The sequence below is a fragment of the Bidens hawaiensis genome, unplaced genomic scaffold (genome assembly GCF_021521415.1).
Source record: "Bidens hawaiensis isolate Kalapana, Puna unplaced genomic scaffold, B.hawaiensis_p1.1 tig00032126_1, whole genome shotgun sequence".
NCBI classification, from domain to species: domain Eukaryota; kingdom Viridiplantae; phylum Streptophyta; class Magnoliopsida; order Asterales; family Asteraceae; genus Bidens; species Bidens hawaiensis.
In genome coordinates this window covers 57,848-82,829 of record NW_027495457.1, presented here as the reverse complement: position 1 = coordinate 82,829, position 24,982 = coordinate 57,848, and the positions used below count along the sequence as shown (strand labels likewise).

The window sequence follows — 24,982 nt, the reverse complement described above, 5'->3', positions numbered from 1 at the left end:
CTATATATCTATATATATATATATATATATATATATATATATAACAATGTAGGACAAGGATGAAAAGTAACTCCCCTAGATGCCGACGACCTTGGTTTATGACCGAAATCTTCAATTGTCTTCTAGGTAGATGTTCTAGCAAAAGAAGCAACAACCATCCAAACAAACAACAAAAAATACAAGCTATAAAATTAAGATAATATAACGTCTAGACTGCGCACAGAGTAACTAGTACCCAAATAAGATGAAAATTGTCTAAACATTTCCCGAAGAAGTTTTTTTTTATAATAAAAAAAATATGTGCAAGTGCCAAGTTTTTTGATTTTTTTTTTTTTTAAAATAAGCAAAAACTATGAACAGCTGCCAAATTTTAGTTATGGGTGTTTTGCTGGACCCGACCTCTCATTCATTCGTCCTTGGGGTAGAGGGTGATGATTGTTGAAACACCCTCATTTGAACAAATGATATAATGCTTAAGACGATGACCATTGACTTTAAACACTTGTCCTTCGTCATTTTCAAGATCCACGGTACCGTAATCAAATACCCTTTTTACCGAATACGGTCCTGACCAACGGGATTTCAATTTCCCGGGAAATAAACGAAGATGGAGTTGTATAACAACACACGATCACCCACTTGAAATTGTTTATGTTCTTTTAAGTGGGTATCATGTAATTTCTCTGTTCTTTCTTTGTAGATCCATGAGTTTTCATAAGCTTGATTTCTTAACTCTTCAAGTTCATGGATTTGAACGAATCTGTTTTCACTTGCACTTGCTAAGTCTAGATTGGCCCTTTTTAAAGCCCAATATACTCTATGTTCAAGTTCAACGAGCAGATGACATGTTTCCCATACACAAGTTTAAACGGTGTTGTGCCAATGGGCGTTTTATAAGAAGTACGAAAAGCCCAAAGAGCATCGTCAAGCTTTTCGGCCCAATTTTTTCTGTTTAAACCAACTGTTTTCTCGAGAATTCTTTTGATGCCTCTGTTTGTCACTTCAACTTGTCCACTGGTTTGTGGATGATATGGTGTTGAGAATCGATGGTGCACTCTATATCGGGACAAAGCTTTTTCCATCTGGGCATTGCAAAAGTGGGTCCCTCGATCACTGATTAAAGCATTCGGGGTACCGAATCATGAAAACAACTTTTTAAGGAATTTGACAACAACTCTAGCATCATTAGTGGGGAGGGCTTGTGCCTCAACCCACTTAGAAACATAGTAAACCGCTACTAGGATGTATCAGTTTCCGAAAGAACTTGGAAATGGTCCCATGAAGTCAATTCCCCAGACATCAAAGATTTCACAAACTTGGATGCTCTGTTGAGGCATCTCGTTTCTGGTTGAAATATTCCCAGTTCTTTGGCAAGCATCACATGCTTGGATTAAGGACTGGGCGTCTTTGAACATTGTGGGCCAAAAAAATCCTGAATTAAAGACCTTTTTAACTGTGAGGGTTACACCATGGTGTCCTCCAGCGGGTCCTTCGTGGCAATGTTTAAGAATTTCCATGGCTTCATTTCCGAAAATATACCTGCGTATAATCTGATATACCCCAACTTTGAACAAGTATGGATCTTCCCAAAAATAATATTTGAGATCAGAAAACAATTTCTTATGCTGCTGGTGTGCTAGACCTTTTCGCATGATTCCACATGCTAAATAGTTTGCATAATCAGCAAACCAGGGGCATTCATCTTCATCTTCCGTCAAAATTGTTTGAATGTGCATAAGAACCTCATGGGGATAATTGTCATTTATATGAGACCCCAGTGGTTCGTGTGAAGCTGGGCACTCCAAACGGGAAAGATAATCGGCGGCAACATTTTCCGCACCCCTTTTGTCTTGAATTTCAATATCAAATTCTTGAAGCAGCAAGATCCAACGGATTAGTCGAGGCTTTGCATCTTGCTTGTTAAAAAGATATCGAATGGCTGCATGGTCGGTGTAAACGATGGTTTTCGAAAGAACAAGATAAGATCTGAATTTATCAAATGCAAACACCATGGCCAACAACTCCTTTTCGGTGGTTGTGTAATTTTCTTGTGCATCGTTGAGAGTCTTGCTAGCGTAGTAGATTGGGTGAAAATGCTTGTCTTTTCTTTTACCTAGAACCGCTCCTACAGCAAAATCACTTGCATCACACATGATTTCGAATGGTAATGTCCAATCTGGAGCAATCATGATTGGAGCATTGACAAGTTTTTCTTTCAAATGATTGAACGCTTTTAAACAATCTTCAGAAAAAACAAATGGTGCATCTTTTTCAAGGAGTTGGGTCATTGGTTGAGCGATTTTTGAAAAATCTTTTATGAAGCGGCGGTAAAAACCCGCATGACCAAGAAAACTCCTGATTGCTTTGACAGACGTTGGAGGTGGGAGTTTGGAAATTGTTTCGATTTTTGCTTTATCAACTTCAAGTCCAGCTTGGGAAATCTTATGAACAAGAACATTGCCTTCACGAACCATGAAATGACATTTTTCCCAGTTAAGAACAAGATTCACCTCTTCACATCTTGTCAACATTTTTTCCAAATTCTTAAGACAATGATCAAAAGAGTCACCAAAAACAGAAAAATCGTCCATGAAGACTTCCATTGAGTGCTCGATCATCTCATGGAAAATGGCTACCATGCAACGCTGAAAGGTAGCAGGTGCATTGCACAGCCCAAAGGGCATTCGCCGGTAAGCAAATGTGCCATAAGGGCATGTGAATGTAGTCTTTTCTTGGTCTTCAGGAGCAATGGGAATATGAAAATAACCAGAAAAACCGTCAAGGAAGCAATAGAACATTTTCCCAGACAAACGTTCAAGTATTTGATCAATGAAAGGGAGTGGAAAATGATCCTTTCTTGTAGAGTCATTAAGCTTGTGGTAATCAATGCATACCCTCCAGCCTGTGACGGTTCTCATTGGTATAAGCTCATCTTTCTCGTTCATTACCACAGTCATTCCTCCCTTCTTGGGTACAACTTGAACCAGGCTTACCCAAGATGAATCAGAGATAGGGTAGATCAGCCCTGCATCAAGTAGTTTGATTACTTCTTTCTTCACGACATCCTGCATGTTGGGATTTAGACGCGTTTGATGCTGAACTATAGGTTTGTAGTCTTCCTCCATGAGGATTTTGTGAGTGCAGAACGAAGGACTAATGCTTTTGATATCCATTATTTTCCATGCGATGGCTTTCTTATGAAGTTTAAGAAGTTCGAGCAACTTCTTCTTCTCGTCAATTGACAAGCTGGCCGAAATGATCACAGGGAGTTGGGATTCACTTTCCAAGAAAGCGTAATCCAGGTGAGCTGGTAGTTCTTTTAACTCCAAGGCTGGTGGTTCCTCAGTGGATGGTTTAGCTTTGGATTCGAGTTCACGATCGACAACTTTGAAAACTTCTTGCGGTGAAAACGTTTCTTGGTTCTCTAGTTCGATGATTTCTTCGACGATGTGATCCTCTCGAATGCGTTCAGAGATAGGTTCCTCGAGAATTTGTGTATCGAGATCATTTAAGATGACTGAATCTCTCACATGGCAACTTACAATCGAATCAATAACAACAATGCAATAAAGTGAGTCATCATGGTGGGTGCTGCATGGATCTACCTATGTCGAATGTAATCTCCTCATCATTTACTCTAAGAGTCAGTTTGCCCATGCAAACATCTATGAGAGCTCTAGCTGTGGCTAGGAAGAGTCTCCCTGAGACGAGGGGTACATTCTTGTCTTCATCCATGTCGAGGATTACAAAATCTACAGGGAACACGAACTTGCCAATTTTTAATAGCATGTTCTCAACAATGCCCCGAGGGTATTTTATGGATCGGTCAACTAACTGGATGCTCATGCGGGTGGGTTTTGGTTCACCTATCCCTAATTTTGCAAAAACAGCATAAGGCATCAAGTTGATACTAGCTCCTAAGTTGGCCAGGGCATTGCTAACAGACAAACTCCCTATGAGACAAGGAATAGTGAAACTTCTTGGATCAGTCATCTTCTTTGGAAGTTTGTTTTGCAGAATGGCTGAGCATTCTTCGTTCAATGTAACATGGGATAGCTCCTCCAACTTCCTCTTGTTGGTGAGAACATCTTTCAAAAATTTGGCATATTTTGTCATTTGTGAAAGAGCTTCAACGAATGGAATATTGATGTGAAGTTGCTTGAACAGCTCGAGAAACTTTTCGTATTGAGCCTCCAACCTTTCTTTCTTCAAACGTGCTGGATAAAGAATTGGTGGAACGTAGGTTCTAACTGGTTCCTTTGGTTGTGCGGTACTTGCTGGGACTAGCCTCTCTTGCACCTCTACAGGAATCTCAGTTTCCTTTTCCTTGGTTGGTTCTGAAGTTGGCTCGGCAACTGTAGTGGTTCTGCCACTCCTCAGGGTGACTGCATTCACAGCTGCATTTGGGTTGTTTACTGTGTTGCTTGGAAGGCCACCTGGTTGCCTTTCAGAAAGAAGTTGAGCAAGTTGCCCCACTTGAGTCTCGATGTTTTGCAAGTGTGCTTTTTGATTCCTCAGCTCTATCTCATTCTTCTGGAATCTCTCTTCGGTTAGTCGGTTCCTTTGCTCAGCTAGTTTGTTTGTAGTTTCAGTACTGACCAACAATTGTGCTAGAAGACTATCTGTTGTAGTTCCATTGTTTGTTTGTTGGCTGGTACTTGGCTCTTGGTTTTGGTATTGAGGCTTTGGTTGGGAGGTTTGGTTCTGGTTGAAAGGGCGTTTGTCAAAACCAGGTGGTGCTTGATTGTTTGCCCCATCCCTCCAGCTGAAATTAGGATGATTCCTCCAACCAGGGTTGTAATTGTTCCCGTAGGAGTTGTTTTGTCGGCTTACAAAATCGACTTCTTCAACCTTCATGCTCTGCTGGCAATATTTTGTTTTATGTTTGCCCCCACACGTGTTGCATTTGGTCTTGGCTTTCACCAACTCCATTTGTAGTTGCTCAAATTTCTTCGAGAGTGCTTCGAGTTGTGCAGTGACAAGAGTGTTGGAGTCAACTTGGTGCATACCCTTGTGTGATGGGGTGGATCTTGGTGGGTTGTAAGCAAAGCTTTTCTTGGCTGCTTTCTCTAGGATTTCGAATGCTTCGTTGGGTGATTTGGTTCCGAGATCTTCTCCGGCAATTTGGTCGATAGCTTGTTTGTTTTGGCTTGATTGAGCGTCGAAGAATGTCTGGACTTGGAGCCATTTGTTCAGCCCATGATGTGGACATCTTCTTATCAAGCTCTTATATCTCTCCCAGGCTGCGTGCAGCGATTCGTGTTCATCAGTTCTGAACCCGGTGATGCTGGCTCGGTACTTTGCGGTCTTATCTGGTGGAAAGTATTTCAGGAGGAACTGCTCTACCATCTGTTCCCAATTGGTAATGGTGCCAGATGGCAGTGACTCTAGCCAATCCAAGGCATGACCTCGGAGGGAGAAGGGAAAAAGCTTGAGCCTAGCTTGGTCCTCAGAGCAGTTTTGGATTTTGAAAGTACCGCAGATTCGTAAGAATCGAAGGATATGAGACACCCCTTCATCGAGAAAGCCATGAAATTGAACAGAATTTTCCACTATATGGATGGTGCTGGATTTGATTTCGAAATTTTCAGTGATTGCCGGTGGCGCCACACCATTGCCATAGCCTTCGAGGGTCGGCTTGCCGTATTGGCTCATGTTAGGTTCATTGTCTAAATTATTTGGAGCCGCCATGTTTTGTTCTGTTGTGTTTTCTTCGGTTGTTATGTCCGCAAACGCCTCGTTTTCGATCGTCTCAGCTACTACGCGTGAACGGTTGCGTAACCTTTGGTGAAGGTGTCGCTTGGGTTCCGAAAGTGGCGAAATAAGCTCAGGTGCGGGCGTGGTGGACATTCATTACTTAAGAAAATAACTAAAAAAGTAAAAATAAACTAAAAGCAAAGCGGAAATAAATAAACTCTTTTTTTTTAATAAGTTGAACTATTTTTTACTTTTGAACAATTATAAACAACGGTTAAAATAAAAACTTGGATTTGAATTAAAATTTTACTGTGTCTCTGGCAACGGCGCCAAAAACTTGATGTGTGTGCGATGCATATATAAATATTTGGTTATTTTTCACACGAAATCGGGTTTTAAAAATGGTTTTCACCTAAACTTAATAAAACACACACAAATGGCAAGTGTACCAATCGTACATGTAATATAGTCGTGGTAAGAACCGAGTATCAATCCGTGGACACGTAAATTTTAATACTTAATCTTTGCAATTAAAATAACCGTGAGAAAAGATCTTGATTGGTTTGTTTTCAAATTATATTTTAAAACTAGTTGCTTAAATAAAACAAGCTAAAAAGTCTAAACGAGATAATAAAGTAATAAAGGCTACCACCATAATTTGGAATCCACTTGACTCTTTTTGATGACGAATTTCATAAACATGTGATAAACTCGCTTTTTAGATAAAGATAGAATAACCTCTTGTTAAAGACAATTATTCTCATGACTTGCTGGAAAACTAGAATGAACAATTTACAAACTAATCACCGCGAGTCATGCATAATATAAGTGAGGTAATCTTAAGAAACATATAATGATTAGATTCTATTTCATGTTTATGACATTCAAATCTAACAATCCTTTGGAAAGATTAAATGAACAACAAATAACCTACCTAAGATTGATTAAAATAGACAATATTCATGCATTCCTTTGGTTTATAATCTTTCAAGACTAGCATAACAACCTAAGTATTTTGCGTTAACAATAACTTAAAGAATATTATGACTAGTTAGATTGATTATAACAAGTGTCTTATTTTTTCAAATATAACACAAGGATGTTATGAGCAAAAACTTTATAATGATTCAAGACTCCTTTTTACTATTTCTAGTTTAAAGGCTACATGTTGTATGCATGCATACAATTTATAAACAAATGATAGAAATTTAAAGTTTTTTAAAAAGGATTATCATTTATTAATCTTGAAATCACCAATCGAGCATTTAAACACAACTTTTCACCAAAAGATAATCATGCATATGTCATTGTTTCAAAGATAATTACCACATGTTTATTACAATCATCAAACTAGTCAAGTTTCATCACAAATCATGGTGGTAAATAGAAATTTAGCTCATAATGAGCATAATCAAAACATCAAGAAAACAAGAGCATATAAAACTCATGGTAATTAGAATAATCTAACCAAGAATTCTATTAAAGATGTATGAAGATGATAATGCTCTTTTCCAAATGTTGTTGAATCTTCCAAGCCTTTCTTCACCCTCAAAAATACTTGAATTTTGGAGATGAGATACTAATTTTTTTCAAGTTTTGATTAAGTTTGGATGCCCCCATTGAATGCAATAAGTGATTCTATTTATAGGCAAAATTCTAGAACTGAACATGGGGCATGTTGAAGCTGAGCACAGGGGCATGCTGCAGTTTTGAGCATGGGGGCAGGTTGCAGTTTGAGTATGGGGGCAGGTTGCAGTTCGAGCATGGGGGCAGGTTGGAGTTGAGCACGGCCCATGTCCGACCAAGTTGTCAGAGTAATTAATGCGCATGTGCAAGTACGTCAGAGTCTTTGACCACGGGGGCGTGTTGGAGTTGAGCACGGCCCATGTTGCTTCCTTTCAGGAGACATGTACTTTTGCTTTATATGAGGCCAGGCATGGGGGCATGTTCAGGTTGAACATGGGGACATGTTGCACTGTTTCTAGAAGCATGCTTTTATCTTCACATGCAGATGGCCATGGGGGTGTGTTGGCTTCGAACATGTCCCCTGTTCCGAGAGTAAGTAGCTGAATTTCCTTCTTTTTCTTCATGTTTTAGTTCCTTTGCTCGTGTAAGGCGAAAATCATCCTGGAAAACAAAAGGAAAGCAATAAGTACCGGTTTCAAGTATTTTAAATAAATATATGTAAAATATGGAGTATTTGATGTATAATTGATGTATAATTTTGTGTACATCAAATTGTTATTTTTATATTATATGTATTCAAAAACCGAGATTACTTGCTCAACTTTGTGTTGACAAACTATGTATTTTCCCACATGGCGCAGGTAGCTGTATTGGATGAAGAATCCAAGGATTAAAGTGTAGTTGGACCTTAGGATGCATGATGAATAATGATGAACTTTTATTTCTATTATTTTTAGTTGTAATTTCTTTTGAAACAATGTTTGTGCTTTACGTGTTTGGATTATATGAAATAAATAATTTAGATATTGACACGTGTATTTACTTAGTGTCTTTTGAGCTATGATACAATTATGTCGCGCCCTGGCATATTCCGTCGTAGGTTGGGGTGTGACATTAATTATGATGGTATATTTGATACTTCATACTATAGACGGAGATACATTCTATTTACCATATTGTGACCGCATAACATTGTTTGATGCATGAATATTTTGCAATGTGTTGAAGATCCGATCTACTATTATGTTTGGATTATTAGAAATTCAACTATAACAACTAATGTAAATTGCGAAATGAACATATGAGGGACACAAGGGGTGAATGAATAATATGTTGAATGCGTATTTGAATTTGGAATATGAGAAACACCAGGCATTTTATATTCATAAGTACCACCGATTGCATTAGTATAACTTGTATTACAAATGTGAATGTGAAAGTAGCAAACTTAAATTATATTCACAATGTAAGGAATAAACAAAATAAAAACATGGGACAATATTGCCAACAAAACGATATGGCATATCGTTATATGAATACCCATCATAACATATATTTGGTGTAGCTTGATAAGTCATGGAGTTTGTATTATTTGAAATATTAGGCGATGGGATCCTTTGAGCTTGAAGTATATGTGAAAACATATTGTATTATGAAATATATACATAATAATATTAAAAAATTAAAAAAACACGATTAAAATAAAGATATATTCTGGAATAGGATTATACAATTTAAAATTGAAATACATACAATTTGGATTGTAGTTGTTGTGAGAGGCTGTAGATCCTACCGGGTTCCGCTTCTTTGACGTTGTATACATCTTTATCAAACATCAACCAAATTGAAAACTTAAAAAAATATGTTGATTTATTTATTTGGAATAATGATTATATTTTTAAGTATGTAACATTAACTATAATTATACTAATATTAGAAATATATAGGGATTTAAAATAAATATAGACATTACATTGGCTATTTGACATAGTGTCAATTAGTGAAAAATCAAACATATTAACTTTTAAATAAATTTAATATGGTTAAAATATAAATACAATGAACAAAAAAACATTGAAGTTACAATCAATGAACATGGGAACGTCAAGTTTTGATCTATGTTATTTTTAAATACATATAATTTATCTTCATTATAGAACAAGATTTGATAATAAAATATGTTACAAACAAACTATTAATAAAACATCATGTTTATTCATTTATCAATCAACAAAATCATTAAACTTTACATAAACCAATTAACATAACATATAATATATAAGAATTATTTACCTTTTTCTATGCAAAAAAAAGAAGATGTTGGAAAAGTATGTATAAATGGTTTGAATGAAGAACTGTATAAATAAACAAATAATTGAATTTCTAAAATAATGGTCTTACTAAAATCGGTTATAAATAATGGTAAAAACCGGTTTTTAAATCATTTTAAAGGAAAAAGGTGGTTGTGGTCAATGATTATGATTCTAGAAAGCATTAATTAATGAATTGTACAGCAATTATATAAAGGGAGGTTGTATTATGTGGCAACATGGGTGGATGGTTTAGAAAAAGGATATGTTGATGCATGATTTTGTTTTAATAATATCTACCTATACTACTAAAGTAATAGGCTTTTTGAACAAATGGCATCTACCTATTGGTCCATCATTATTATAGTTTCCATAGATACTAAGACTTCTCAAATTTTCTTGGTAATTAAATAATTCAAAAGTAAATAATATTATTCAAAAGTTAGCGGTTCAATTCATATATTAATGTTAATTAGGATTGTAACACACCAATAATTTTAATGGTGGTCAAATCTTTTGAATATTTAATGAAAGTTATGATTTATTTTAGTGATTGAAACTTATGATAACTTTTATATTATTAAAATTACAATAAATGTTACGATTAAGAAAAATCATCAAAGATAATGACTTTAAAAATTAAAAGGGAAGAAGTCAATGCTAATTACGTGTCTATTTTCAACATTATTTATTTCCTTGTTTTCCTTTTCCCTTAATTATATTGTAGAATGAAATCCAAGTTTTTTTTTCAATACCGAATATGCAAGGGAGTACTCGGCTCTATAAACAACATTATCATCTTCTTTCCACTTTATCCTCTCCATAAGCAAAACTACTCCTGTCCAATTTTTCGATCAAGTTCTTATTATAGAGTTATACTCAAGTGTGGTACAACGATTAAAGTATGGTTAGCCTATCAATGTTATTTTTCTTATCGTATCGTTAATTTATATGGACTGTTATTGACTGGTATGAATTATTGATTACAAATCGTTTATTTATTGATACGAACTACCGATTTTGAATTTGATTTTGATTTCTTTTGAATTGTTATGATACGTTTTTGGACCCTAATACGAAGAATTGTATTGATATTGGATTCTATCATGTGTTTTTAACACCTTCTAATTTACTTTAGCCTACTATGTTATTTATATGATATTTGTTTATATGCAAAATTTATTGCATGAATTATTTATTGATTTATGAGAACTATTGATTACAAATTGTTTGATATGAACCACACATTACGAATTTAATTTTGATTTTAATTGAATTGTTATGATACGTTTTTGGGCTCACCTATGAATAATTGTTTTGATGTTGGATTTCATAACATGTTTTGACACGTTTTGCGTTATCATTTTCGTTATTTTTCTCATGAGAAACGTGAGTGAATTGAGGCATATAGATCGATCATGGGAAAAATGCATCGTCTCACTACTGAATGTTTACGAATCGGTCATAAGAATATTGAATTATTGGAGACGTATGCATCAATTCTCTGAGAGAAAATATCATCTTAACCATGTCCTCACGGAACCTTATGGCACCGTTATGGATTTTATATTTTTATTCATTGGTTGAGAAATTTGATATGGAATTATTGTTTATGAGATTGATCAAAGTTACAATTGATATGCTATAAGTGCAAATTGATAAAATGTATTATAAGTTGAAAGTTTATAATTGATAATGTCTATGATTTCGTTATCCGCTCACTGAGCATTTCGCAACGCTCAGGCGTGATTTTGTATTGTTGTTTTCTTGCACATTAGGTATTCAAGATTACCCACGAAGAATCGATCGAAGGCTTGGGAAAATATTAAAGATCAAGAGTTTTAGAGAAGTAAATGACGTCTTGTACTCATTTATGTATTTATTGTAAAAATGTAATGTTTTATCATTAAAGAAAATGTAACATTTAATTCTAATTTACTATAACAGTGGCACGTCAGCCCTAGCGCGGGTGGGGTGTTACAATGATATTCAATAAAATAGTAACTTCAAACTAATGAAGTCGTTAGTCAATTGTATTGATTATTGTATATCAAAATTTAAGGTACAAACGTTGTATGGAATTAGAGAAGGAAACCTATTTCCATTATTAAAAAAATCAAACAACCTTAAATATTAAAATACTTAATAAATACAATTTTTGGATTCGTTAGTCATCTAGGTATTGTCTATATAAAAATAAGACACAAAATATGTATCCAGTTATACTAATAGACTCATTTCCATTATTAATAAATACAAAGTACCTTCCATTATAATATCACGATTTAGTAAAGTCCATATAAAAACCGATTCAAAGAAACTAATTTCAGTGTTTCCTAATTTGATTATTAAGAGGTTTATACTATTTAACAACAAACTTTTTATTCATTCATATTTAGGAGAAAATATTCTTATTCAATACACAATATCTGTGGCTTAAACTCTTTTAAAGTAACGGTTGTCGTAAATAGCTAGTTGTGTTTGTATATTTCGTGTTAACGCTAAGGAGTTATATATTCAAATAATTACTTAATGCAGTTTATCTTGTCCTTACTCAAATCTATATTGTATATAAAAAAACAAACAATTATGGCACAAAAACAGTATGGTCTTCTACTAACAGACGTATTTCCTTTTATAAAAATTTCAAACCACCTAAAATATTCATATATTAACCAATTAGCCTATGCAACTTCTGCATTCCTTAGTCAACTAGCCACAGTCAAATAACAATTGATTTTTTATGTACTATCAACTATACAAATGTAACATACATAATTAATCAAAAATAAGTAAACTAATATAATGGAATACGTTGTAACCATCCTTTTAAATGTTGATTGACAACATATTTTTAATACATATAGCATTTAATGCCGAAATTCAACTTTGGTTGTTTTTGTTAGCTTGTAATAAATAAAAGTGTAACATAAGATGTAATAATGTCACCAACCTAAATCCAATTATATTATTATATTTATTTTAAGTGAATGTGATGAATCGTAACTATTATTAAAATTTTAAATTATATTTTTTAGATATTCCTATTGAAGTTATTAATTTTAGAAATATATTATTTTCTAAAGATAATTAACTCTGCATTAGTTTACTTTACTCAGTACAATCGACAACATGTTTTTGGTCCATTATAAATACTTAGTCAATTCGTCTAAATCCAATTACATTGTAATTTTTATATAACGTTTATGTATTCTTTGGCATGATGCTTCGTAAGGACGATCGACATGATAAGTTTTAGCTATCTTTTTGACAATATAATTTCTTATGTTAAGTTTTAAGTTCTATATTATGTTTTTGCAGTATTTATTACAATATTTATTTGTGAAATATATATGTTTTTATAGGTTTTTTCAAGTTTTAATGATTTTACATTACATTTATTTGTGTATTTAAGTTAAGTATGTAATAAATATCATGTTGTCGTCCCAAAAATATACAATACAAATTATCTTGTTATTTAAAATTATATATGTTAGACGATTTCTATATTTCCACATGTGTCGTACACAGGTCAATAACCTAGTGGTAGATTTTAAGAAAGTTGTAATTCCTTTATTGAGTTCATTAATATTAAATAGTAATAAATGCATTAACTGTTATATCATTTAACATAAAAATTTATTAAACTTAAAGAATGGTAATTAAAATATTAGTTAATTAGGGTGGAATATGTATAAATAGAAATTGATTAGTTGGCATCACATGTGCATGACATAGTTAAAAGGCCATGTGGAAACATGTTTTGATTTAATATAGTAGTTAGATAAATCAGACCTAAAATCCAAAGCATATGCAATTTATATTTTACTTAAGTCTAAATTTAAACTCGGCCTAAATATTAGACAATGGAATCCTTTGAGTTTGAAGTACATGTGAAAACATATTGTATTATTAAATATATACATAATAATATTAAAAATTAAAAAAAAAGCACGATTAAAAAAAAGATATATTCTGGAATAGGATTAAACAATTTTAAATTGAAATACATACAATTTGGATTGTAGTTGTTATGAGAAGATATAGATCCTTCAGGCTTCCGCTTCTTTGACGATGTAGACATCTTTAACAAACATCAACTAAATTGAAAACTTAAAAAAATATGATGATTTTTTTATTTGAAATAATGATTATATTTTTAAGTGTGTAACATTAACTATAATTATACTAATAGGGATTTAAAATAAATATAGACATCATATTGGCTATTTGACATAGTATCAATTAGTGTGAAATCAAACATACTGACTTTTAAATAAACTTATCATGGTTAAAATGTTAATACGATGAACGAAAAAACATTGAAATTACAATCAATGAACATGGGAACATCAAGTTTTGATCTATGTTATTTTTAAATACATATACTTTATCTTCAATATAGAACAAGATTTGAAAATAAAATATATTATAAACAAACCATTTATAAAACATCATGTTTAGTCATTCATCAATTAACAAAATAGTTAAACCTTTAATAAAACCAATTAACATGGCATATAATATATAAGAATTACTTACCTTTTCTATGCAAAATCAGAAGATGTAGGAAAAGTATTTATAAATTGTGTGAATGAAGAACTGTATAAATATACAAATAATTTAATTGCTAAAAATGATCATACTAAAATCGGTTATAAATAATGGTCAAAACCGGTTTTTAAATCAGTTTAAAGAAAACAGTTGGTTGTGGTCAATGATTATGATTCTAGAAAATATTAATTAGTGAATTATATGTCAATTATATAAAGGGAAGCTGTATTAGGTGGCAACGTAGATAGATAATCTAGAAAAATAACATGTGAATACATGATTTTATTTAATAGTATGGGTAGATTTTAAGAAAGTCATAATTGCATTATTGAGTTAATTAATATTAAATAATAATAAACTGTTATATCATTTAACATAAAAGATTATTATACTAAAAGAACGGTAATTAAAAAATAGTTAATTATGTGAAAAATTGATTAGTTGACATCCATATGAACGACATAGTTAAAAGGCCATGTGAGAACATGTTTTGCTTAATTGTAGTAGTAAGATAAGTTAGACCCAAAATTCAATGCAAGGGTTAGGTTCAAATAAGAAATTTGATTTTTTTAAGAAGGCTAAGAAGTATGGTATTTTAGTCTAATACTTTAATATCAAAACTCACTTACTTTAATCTCAAAACTCACTTATATTAATTTCAAAAACCCACTTACATAAAACTCAATTACATCTTCACTCATCTCTTACAATCACCACCACTCCACCACCCACCGCCACCACAACCGTCACCCACCGCCACCACCTCGCCGGAAAAGTCCGGAAAAACACAATGAAAAACACTATGAAAAACATAATGGGAAAATACACTATGAAAAAAAAACACAATGATAAAAACACAATAAAAAACACAATTGTATGACACAATGTAAATAACACAATGAAAAAAAACACAATGAAAAATACTATTGTATGACACAATGTAAATAACACAATGGAAAAAACACAATGAAAAATGCTATTGTATAACACAATTTTGTAAAACACAATTCGGTAAAACACAATTTGTAAAAATCCACTAATTTTTTTTAAATTTTTATATTACAATATGGTACTCATATAAAAGATAAAAAGACACTCGTTATTATGGTGAATTTGTTTTTCAATCGTAAAAAAAAAGTTATGGACGTTTTAAAATGATGAGAGAATTTGACATATGCCTTGCATGTGAAGAGAGAAAGTCAACAAATATATTATTCCTTTTATGCCTTTACCTTGTGTTCATACTTGATTTCTCCTAAACTAATCACAACCCTCCATATTCAAAATTAATGGACAAGATTACTTCTTATACTTTCTATGAAAAATATACTTCCTATTATAACCTAACCCTATGCAAATATATGAGTTATCGAATTTATATTTCGGTTAACCTTGAATTTAAACTCGGTCTTGAAAAGGCGATGCTGTGTGTTAAGTTGTTATGGGTGGCGTGGGGTTCATGGCTCTCCAATCCCCAAAAGTGGTTTGGTTTTTGTTTTAGTTGTTTGCCGTATTGGTGTGATAGTGGGTCCACGACAAGGCATATGAACATGCTTTTAACGTTTTCTTTCATATAAAACCTCATTTCCACGATCAACAGCTATCTTCCCATTAATTAATCAATTCAATTCCATTCCATTCCATCGATACTTTCTACATAATAAAACTCAGTACTACTTGACTATCAATCTCAAATCTCAAGCATACCCGTTACCCAATTCTTCTTCCGGTTTTCTCAAAATGGAAGTCAGAGCTAGAGCTCCCGGCAAGATCATCCTCGCCGGAGAACACGCCGTCGTTCATGGATCCGCCGCCGTCGCCGCCTCCATCGCCCTATATACTTCCGTCTCACTTCGTTTACCCTCACCCCAAGGTAATCTAGTCTAATCTAGTCGTTCCTTTTTAATGCACACCAGGTGTTTGATGAAATGCCCCACTCAGAAATACGTTAGTCAGATCAAACATTAGGTAATTCACACTTGCATACGCACATGAAAAACCATAATTTTATTGTAACAATACGGAGAAGATTAACCGAATAATTGTAACACCTTCACATTGGCCGTGAACATGATAGACTCTTGGTGTTCATAAAGGAATGCTCAGTCTCTTAAATCAGCAACGCATTTTGGGCTTAGTTGCCTGTGGAGCAAATGGAAACACCACAGTTAAGCGTGCTCATTTGGGAGCAGTACCAGGATGGGTGACCTCCTGGGAAGTCTCTACCAGCGCAACCAAAAACAAATCCGTGAGTTCCTAAATGGGCTATCCATTGGGGACAAAGCGGACAATATTGATGATATGAGGGGTCGAATGTTACAATGAAGAGGTCTTAGAGTTTAAGAAACATCTTGAATGTTCTCTTGTTGTCAATTAGAATCAAGATAACATTAGTTGATTAATGAATAATAATTACATGTGCATAGTAATCGGCTTGAGGTTTTGGTCCCTACAAACTATTTTGAAACAAACACACCTGAATCTATTTGTTTTGTTACCTGATGTAAAACAGTGTAAGCTAGTTGTTACAGAAATTAATCAAAATCAAGTGAACTATATTTAACATTATGCATTTATGTTATAGATAATGATGATACTGTTACACTTAATCTCATGGATGTGGGCCTAGAGTTTTCATGGCCTATTGGAAGAATCAAAGAGCTATTACCTGATTCCGTTAATAGTATCTCGTCGTTACCTGCAACGTGTAGTGAAGAGACCATCAAGCACATATTAAGTGTACTTGAAGAGTTTAATATTCCCGAGGCAAAAATTGGGATTGCTTCTGGAGTTGTTGCTTTTCTATGGTTATACACCTCTATTCTAGGGTATGTTTTATGTTATATTTTCTTATTATTTTCATTTCTTTCAACTAGAGGTGGAAAAGGGGCGGTTGGGTGTCGGGTTGAAAAAGATTTGGGTTAGAAGTTAGAACAGTAATTGTTTGGTGTGGTTTCAAAGTGTCATATTGACCTGAACACTATGTCCAGTTTTGTGGAACTAAGTTAGTTCTGTGAATTTGACTACAAAATTTGTATTGTTTCAATAATGATGTAGTTTTCTGAATAAAATGATCTAAGAGGTATTTTTATGCATTTCCAACCAGCTGGACCCTTTTGGCATTAAAAACAGTTTAATTAATTTACTAGTTTGTGATAAAACAGAACCCTAATGGACCCACTCACAACTCCCAAGTAAACGGATCAAAGTTATTAACATGTTTACAGGATTGTAAACGAACCGAACGTTTAGTGAACTGCTCGTGAACCATTCGGTTAGACATTCGTTGATGTTCGATTATTTGATGAATGGACGAGCACAGACAACAATGTTTGTTCATTTAGTTAAACGAACAAACATGAACACATGCCTCGTTCGTTCATTTATGTTCGTGAACGTTTGTTCATTTAAATTCATGAAAGTTTCTTTATGCATTGGCGAAGGATGATTAGGGCATCCCCGTTTTTTCACACAGTAGTGTAAATTGACCTGTTTTCGTCCAAAATTTTTTATACGTAGTGTAAATCTACCCGTTTTTGTCTGAAAATTTTAGTTCGGTCCCTTCCGTTTATGAACCTTTGTACAGATTTTTGTCCGTCCCCCTCGACATCTTTGTTCAAGGTTTGCCATTGTCTTTATGTTTGTTTAGTTATGTTCATTTATCTCGTTAGTTTACGTTTGTTTAATTTTGTTCGTTTACGTTTGTTTTTTTAAAACACTAAGAAATTCCCCCTTGACAGTGATACATATTGTAAGTGATATATGTTGTATATGTAAATACCAGATGTGAAAATATTTTCTAAAATTTTCATGTCCATTACAATTTAGTATAGTTTTATGTAATTAAAATATAACCTAGTACATTTAGTCTAGTTTTATTAACTTTTAGCCTTTTAGGCACGACAGATTAATGTTCACGTGTACCTTTAATAGATTTTCGGTCAGTTATTCGTACCCAGTACATTTAGTTTAGTTTCATTAACTTTTAGGCACAACACATTGATGTTCACGTGTACCTTTAATTGATTTTGGGTCAGTTATCTGTTCAACTTTGTTCAATTTTGTTTGTTCGTATACGTTCGTGAACTGTTTGCCCATACTATTAATGAACGAACAAGAATACGTTCATTTTCTTTAATGAACGAACACAAACGAGAAAGCCATGTTCGTGTTCGACTGTTTGTTTGGTTAAAGTTAAACGAACTAACATGGACATGCCCTATTCGTGCTTGTTTGGCTCGTTTACAAGCCTACGGCTGCTTCTTTTGATTCAGGAATAAAGCAGCAAAGGTTATTGTTTCTTCAGAGCTTCCATTGGGTTCAGGTTTGGGATCATCTGCAGCATTCTGTGTGTCACTCTCAGGTGCCTTGCTGGCATTATCAGATTCGGTTAAAGTTGACTTTGACCAAGAGGGTTGGGTTTCATTCGGAGAAAAAGATCAGCAATTGGCTAATAAATGGGCTTTTGAAGGCGAAAAGATCATTCATGGAAAACCATCTGGAATAGATAATACAGTCAGCACATTTGGTATATCATCTAATATTTGTTATTGAATGTCTAAAATGGCCTTAATTAAAAAAAAATTAGTATAGGTGGCAAAATGTGTTGGTTGGGGCGTTGGGCTGATTGGATAGCAGGTCAAACAGGGTCAATGCAAAGCAGTTGACTTTTTAGTACGGGTTGAAACGCGTAGAGTAGGGCGATACATGAATTGGTTTTGGTCTTTTCTTTTTTTCTTTTTCTTTAATTAACCTGTTAAATATCATTACTAAATTAATACAAAAATAATCTGATTTTTCATTCTTAATATGGTGATTTACGAGAATTTATGCATTTTGATACACTTCATGGCATTGGGAAACTTTCAACACATTTAACATGTTGAATCCCTAGGCCTGTAAACGAACTGAAAGTTCAGTGAAGCCTTCGTTTATGCTCGTTTATTTAATAAGAGACCGGGCATGAACACATGCTTCATTCGTTCGTTTATGTTCGTGAACGTTCGTTTTTTACGCTCGATTTATTGTTAGTATTCTTCGGTTAAAGTTAAATGAACGAACATGAACATGTCATATCTAAGTCAAATAGTATATATATGAAACCATATGCGTGTATCTGTCTCTACCCTCTATATGTATGCATATATGTGTTTGTATCAATATACAAATAATTTTCATGTAAGCGTATTAATGGCAGGTAATTTGATAAAGTTCAAATCAGGTGCAATAACATGCATCAAATCCAACATGGCACTTAAGATGCTAATTACCAACACAAAAGTTGGAAGAAACACAAAAGCATTAGTTGCAGGCGTATCGGAGCGTAAGAACAGGCATCTTGATGCAATGACATCTGTTTTTGCTGCTGTGGAATTTATCAGCAATGAATTTGCTTCAATAATCCAATCGTCGGTTTCTGATGGTGATGATTTTATTAAGAAGGAAGAGAGAATACAAGAGTTAATGGAAATGAATCAAGGGTTGCTTCAATGCATGGGAGTTAGCCATGTTTCCATTGAAACCGTCTTACAGACGACACGTAAATATCAGTTGACTTCTAAGTTGACCGGAGCCGGTGGAGGTGGATGCGTTTTAACCTTATTACCAGCGTGTATCCTTACTCATCCCCCTCTCGCTACTTTTACACTTTTAAACCGTTTTTAAGTGGTATAACATAGCCAGTAGAGGATCAAAGGTTGAACTTAAAACGTTTAGCTAAACGGGCCATGTTCGGGTCAACTCGGCGGGTTGACCCATTTAACCCATTTGCTTATTTTTTGTGTCTTAGGAAGAACTTCACTATTTGCGTATTGTTTTTATGCCAAAGTTCAGAAGTTAGATTGGCATAGTTTAACATAATTGTTTCAAAAAAGAAACAGAAGTACGTAAATTTATAATTTTTAAATATTAATATGTAAAAAAGATTAAACTTTTTGGGGTTAAATGGATAGTCTTTGTGTAAGTCCGCGAATACACGCGTCTTTTTCAGGTTCATGTGTGTAGCAAGATTTTCGAGCTTGTGTTGTTTTCAGGCTCGGGTCACCAACCATAGAACATGGCCCGTTTAGCAGCCCTAAAAATAAGCTTACCTGTTTAACGCATATATTTGTTTTTAAAATGTGTTTTATGTAAACTTAAACTATATGGGTATTTATAATGCTAAAATTCAGAAGTTCAAAAATAAATTTGCATAGCATCACATAAATGCTTCAAAAATTAACAATAATATGTAATTTTAGTACTTAAAGTATTAACAAGTAAAAAGAAATTATAAGTTTTTTTTTGTTTAAGCAAATGGTGTTTGTATCAGCGGATGAATATACGTTATGTGTTTGGGTTTATGTGCGTGACATGATTTTCGGGTTTGTGTCGCGTTTGGGCCGTGGATTTGGCCCACCAGCTCGATCACATGACCCGTTACAGAAATGACGGAATCAAATGTTTAATCCGACTTCATTTGTTTATCCAAAGTTGTTTTCCCTTAACTGTTTGGCAACAGTATTGTCTGCAAAAGTTATCGACAAAGTAATCGGGGAGCTAGAGCAATGCGGATTCCAATGTTTGATCGCTGAAATTGGCGGAAACGGACTCGAATTCCGCTTTGACGGGTGGTCATAATATTCTTCCATTTATCACCTATCTTACCTGAAACAGTTATGACGGTATTTGTAAACTATGTGTCATGTTGGAACAGTTTTTATTCTATTCTAGTTGTTGTACCGCTAGTTGATGCCATTGTGATTCAAGCTTCTACCTTGCCTGAGGTTTTGTGTTTGACCTAATTAATTGTGATACTGTTGTTTTTAAAATGTGATACGTAAGATAATATAAAGTCACTTTATTACCGTTTTACTATGCCGGTTTTGTATGCGATTCTGATGGTTTTCTGCTTAAAAATGAAATACACAGAATACATGTTGGGGGCCTTTTGTAGTAGGCAAACACTCCAAGAGCCAGATGAGAGACAAGAATGTTTTGGAACAATTTTCTGATTAATTTTTTAAAAACAACTTACAAGAATTAAAGATGCATTGGAGATTAACACATGATGTCCATATCCATATTCCTTGGAGACATGCATGCATAACTACCTACCATGCTCTGCTACTTGTAATTGAAACCACTAATTTAACACATGCAAAAAGAAAAATAATAATTCCAAGTCTTGCCCATGTTGTACTCCCGTATCATCTCCCTCCTCCTGTGACCTGGCATTGTCCCCGGTGTTAAAATCTGGGAATTGTTCTTCCAACTCTTTTATATTTTCCCATGTAGCCTCTTCCAATGGTTTGTTTTCCCATTTAACTAGCACTTGCTGCACATTGTCATTGGTGATGCGATTGTCTAGAATTACTTCTAGTAACAAAGCTATTTCTAAATTTGGTTAACTGTTCTTGAGATCATCCATCATACCGGAATTGTTACCATAACTTTGTTTAAGTAGGGACACGTGAAAGACCGGGTGAATTTTTGAACTGGTAGGTAAATCCAACTTATAAGCCACTTTGCCTATCCGCTCAAGTATCATATAAGGCCCATAAAACCAACGAGATAGCTTCTGACTTGACCTGTGATGTACTTATTGTTGGCGATACTTATGTAGCCTTAAAAACACGAAATCGCCAACAGCAAATTCTTTATTGGTATGCTTTTTATTTGCTTGCTTAACCATCCGAGCTTTGGCCGCTGATATAGAGACTTTCAAAGATTGCAGAATTTATTGATGTCGGGGCATTGAAGCCTCAATTGACCCCGTTTTAGTCGACCCAGGTACATACTCATGAATGGTCGTCACATCCCTTCCAAACAGGCCCTGGAATGGTGACATGTTGAGTACGGAATGATGGCTCGTGGTGTATGAAAACTTAGCTAAATACAAGTGTCGTTCCCACGTTTTAGGAGTGTCGAAAACGAAGGCTTGTAAATACATTTCAAGACATCGGTTGACAACCTCCATCTGACCATCCATTTGCGGATGATACGCACTAGAGTGCAGCAATTTGGTGCCCATTTGTGTGAATAACTCCTTCCAAAAGTGGCTAACGAACAATGGATCACGATCCGATACGATTGTTTTGGGTAAACCGTGCAAGCGATAAATTTCCTTCATAAATATTGTGGCTAACGACACGGCTGTGTAAGTGGTCGGTAGGGAAATGAAATGAGCGAATTTGGAAAGCCGGTCGATGACAACCCAAATTAAGGTTTTACCCTTGGAGCTTGGTAGTCCCGTGATGAAATCCATTGAGATATCAACCCAAGGGTATTCAGGAGTGGGTAATGGTTGCAACAGGCCAGATGGTTTGTGATTAGGAGTTTTAATAGCTTGACAAACTTCAGATTTTCACGAAATTGGTTACGTCTCGTTTTAACCCTAGCCAAGTAAACGAGCTTGCAAGTCTTTTGAACGTAGCATTGACACCGGAATAACCGCCTAAAAAGGAAGAATGGAATTCTTCTAGAATGCGCTGTCTCACATCAGAGATTGGTGGTACTAGGAGCCTTGCCTTGATATACATTTTTGTAAACATGGTTACCGGATCGTCTTTAACACATGAGACCAATTGACCACCATTTTTGTCCGTAAGGTAGTATGAACGAAGCTCCTCGAGCCAGGTAGCATATTGTTTTTGTGCAAAACCATAGCAGCTAAACTAGATACCAGCTGTCCAAATTAGGGCAACAAGTCGTATTTGAGTCAAAGAGCGTACAAAAGATACCGAAAAACAAACCCAAATCATTGATTGCAGAAACAGGTTCTTACCGATTGAAGAAGCAGGTTCGAGAAGAAGGCCTGAACTATAAGGTTCGATTGAAGAAGCAGGTGTGTATAATTATGTGATCATCGTCTGAATGAGAAGAAACCCTAGGAGAGGATGAATCGTCTCTGATTTTGAGAAGCAATTAGGCAGGTCTTGTTTATTTATTTGGAAAATCCAAGATATATGACACGCATTTTCTTATTATTAACCCAACATTTTTTTTACATAGTTATGACATTGAATAGATGACACATAAAAATACCATTCATAAATTTTTTCAAATTTAAAAATTATTACATGTTAGTTTAGTATATGTGATTTTATCTAATTACTTAACTTTAGTGTTGTCTTTGAATTTATTGCAAATGGTTACCTTATTTTTCTAAAACTTGCAATTTTAGTACTTTTTTCTAATTCTGTTTATTTTTTTCGTTAAGTCAAGGGTAAATTAGTAATTTTTATTATTTTATTTATTTTCTCTTTTAAGCCAAGTGTTATTTTTATACCTATGGTTTGTTCAATTATGCAACTTTAGTACATTTTTTTTTTAATTTATTGCAACTTGATACTTTGATTAGTTTTAGATAGATAGATAAACCAAAAGAGACATTACATATTACATATTACAATTAAAAGATAACTAAATACATGATAGAAGATGAAAAACAACAATGAAATGTATAACATATTTTTTAGCCTTTTGTTATTGATTGTCAATTTACTTCTAGTAACTCAAGATACGAGTTCTTATTAGCCATTTTTCTTTCATTTTCTTGCATTTTTCTTACATTTTCTTTTAGCCATTGATTTTTTTTTTCAAAAGTTCGGGTATGATAACAGTAGCTCTTTAACACATCGAAGGATCAAGCTAAATAACAATCACACAACTTCGCACCTCTTAGTATAATATCAATTGAACTTGTAGATGAATGACGGTTACAAATTACATGGACAAAACAATATATCGTAATTCGTTGAACTTGAAGATGAACAATGGTTGGGTTTGAAGGATCAATGAGCGCGGAGATGGGGGTTGATCTGTTTATTTAGGGTTAGAGATGATCTTTTAATTGCAATATGTAATATCTTTTTTGGTTTGTCTATCTATTCAAAACTAATCAAAGTATCTAGATGTAATAAATTCAAAAAAAAAGGTACTAAAGTGGCGTAATTAAACAAACCACAGGTATGAAAATGACACTTAGCTAAAAGAGAAAATAAATAAAATAATCAAAATTACTAATATGCCCCTGACTTAATGGACAAAATAGATGAGATTAGAAAAAAGTACTAAAATTGCAAGTTTTAGAAAAATGAGGCAGCCATTTGCAATAAATTCAAAGACGGTACTAAAGTTGCATAATTGGACAAACCACAGGTACTAAAATGGCATTTAACTCTAAAAATTATGACATTTTTTTAATGGCATGCGTATTTGCATGTCATAAATCTTCGCATGTCATAGTACGCATGTTATTAAAGGCCTTTTTTCTAACAGTGATACATTAAAACTGACAAACAAAGTGGGCACGCTCCCACATTCTTTCACATACACATATTACATATGTATAGGTATATAGATTTATTAAATTTTTAAGAGGTTTTGTGGAGACGTGTTGTGAGAAAAGGGAAAGTTTTTGAGAAAACTTTGGATCTAGCATGTTGTTGATGTGACAGTTTGTAAGGATAAGCTCGGTATCTGTGTCGAAAATCCCGATTCCGAAAATCGTTACCGAAATGTGTGGTTTGGTACCGGTACGGTACCGGTATATAAGGTAAAATTCGGGAAATACCGATACCCTACCGATCCCGAAAACTCAAAACCTTGGTACTGATTCGGTACCATACGGATTTTTGCTCATCCCTAACATGTTGTGAAGTTTGGTGTTGTGTGTACTCTAACTCGCTCGTTATAACAATTCGAGTTCAAACTTCTTTTTATTCGACTCGTGGAAACGATTCAGGTAAAGAATAAGACAGACAAAACAGTATTCAAACCATGCTTTCTTATCATATTCACTTGAACCGATGAAAAGTGTAGATGAGCATGCTAGCTGTATCAGTCGGTGGTCGATCACATCACATAATTAGTGGATAACATCTATAAGAAATCCAAGCCCCATGCATGTTTCACACGTGTCCATCAACATGCCATATCATCGTACCACTATCATACTTAAATCGACCTCGGGC

At 34.1% G+C, this 24,982-nt stretch overlaps 1 protein-coding gene across 1 annotated transcript; it reads left to right on the top strand.

The window, feature by feature from the left end:
• Nucleotides 1–15,765: 15,765 nt before the first annotated feature.
• Nucleotides 15,766–20,830, top strand: LOC143583106 (mevalonate kinase-like). Its single transcript, XM_077065505.1, has 5 exons — nt 15,766–15,900; nt 16,612–16,855; nt 18,302–18,555; nt 19,225–19,638; nt 20,527–20,830. The coding sequence occupies exons 1-5, from the start codon at nt 15,768–15,770 to the stop codon at nt 20,643–20,645; spliced, it is 1,164 nt and encodes a 387-aa protein (XP_076921620.1). The 5' UTR covers nt 15,766–15,767; the 3' UTR covers nt 20,646–20,830.
• The last annotated feature ends 4,152 nt before the right edge of the window (nt 20,831–24,982 follow it).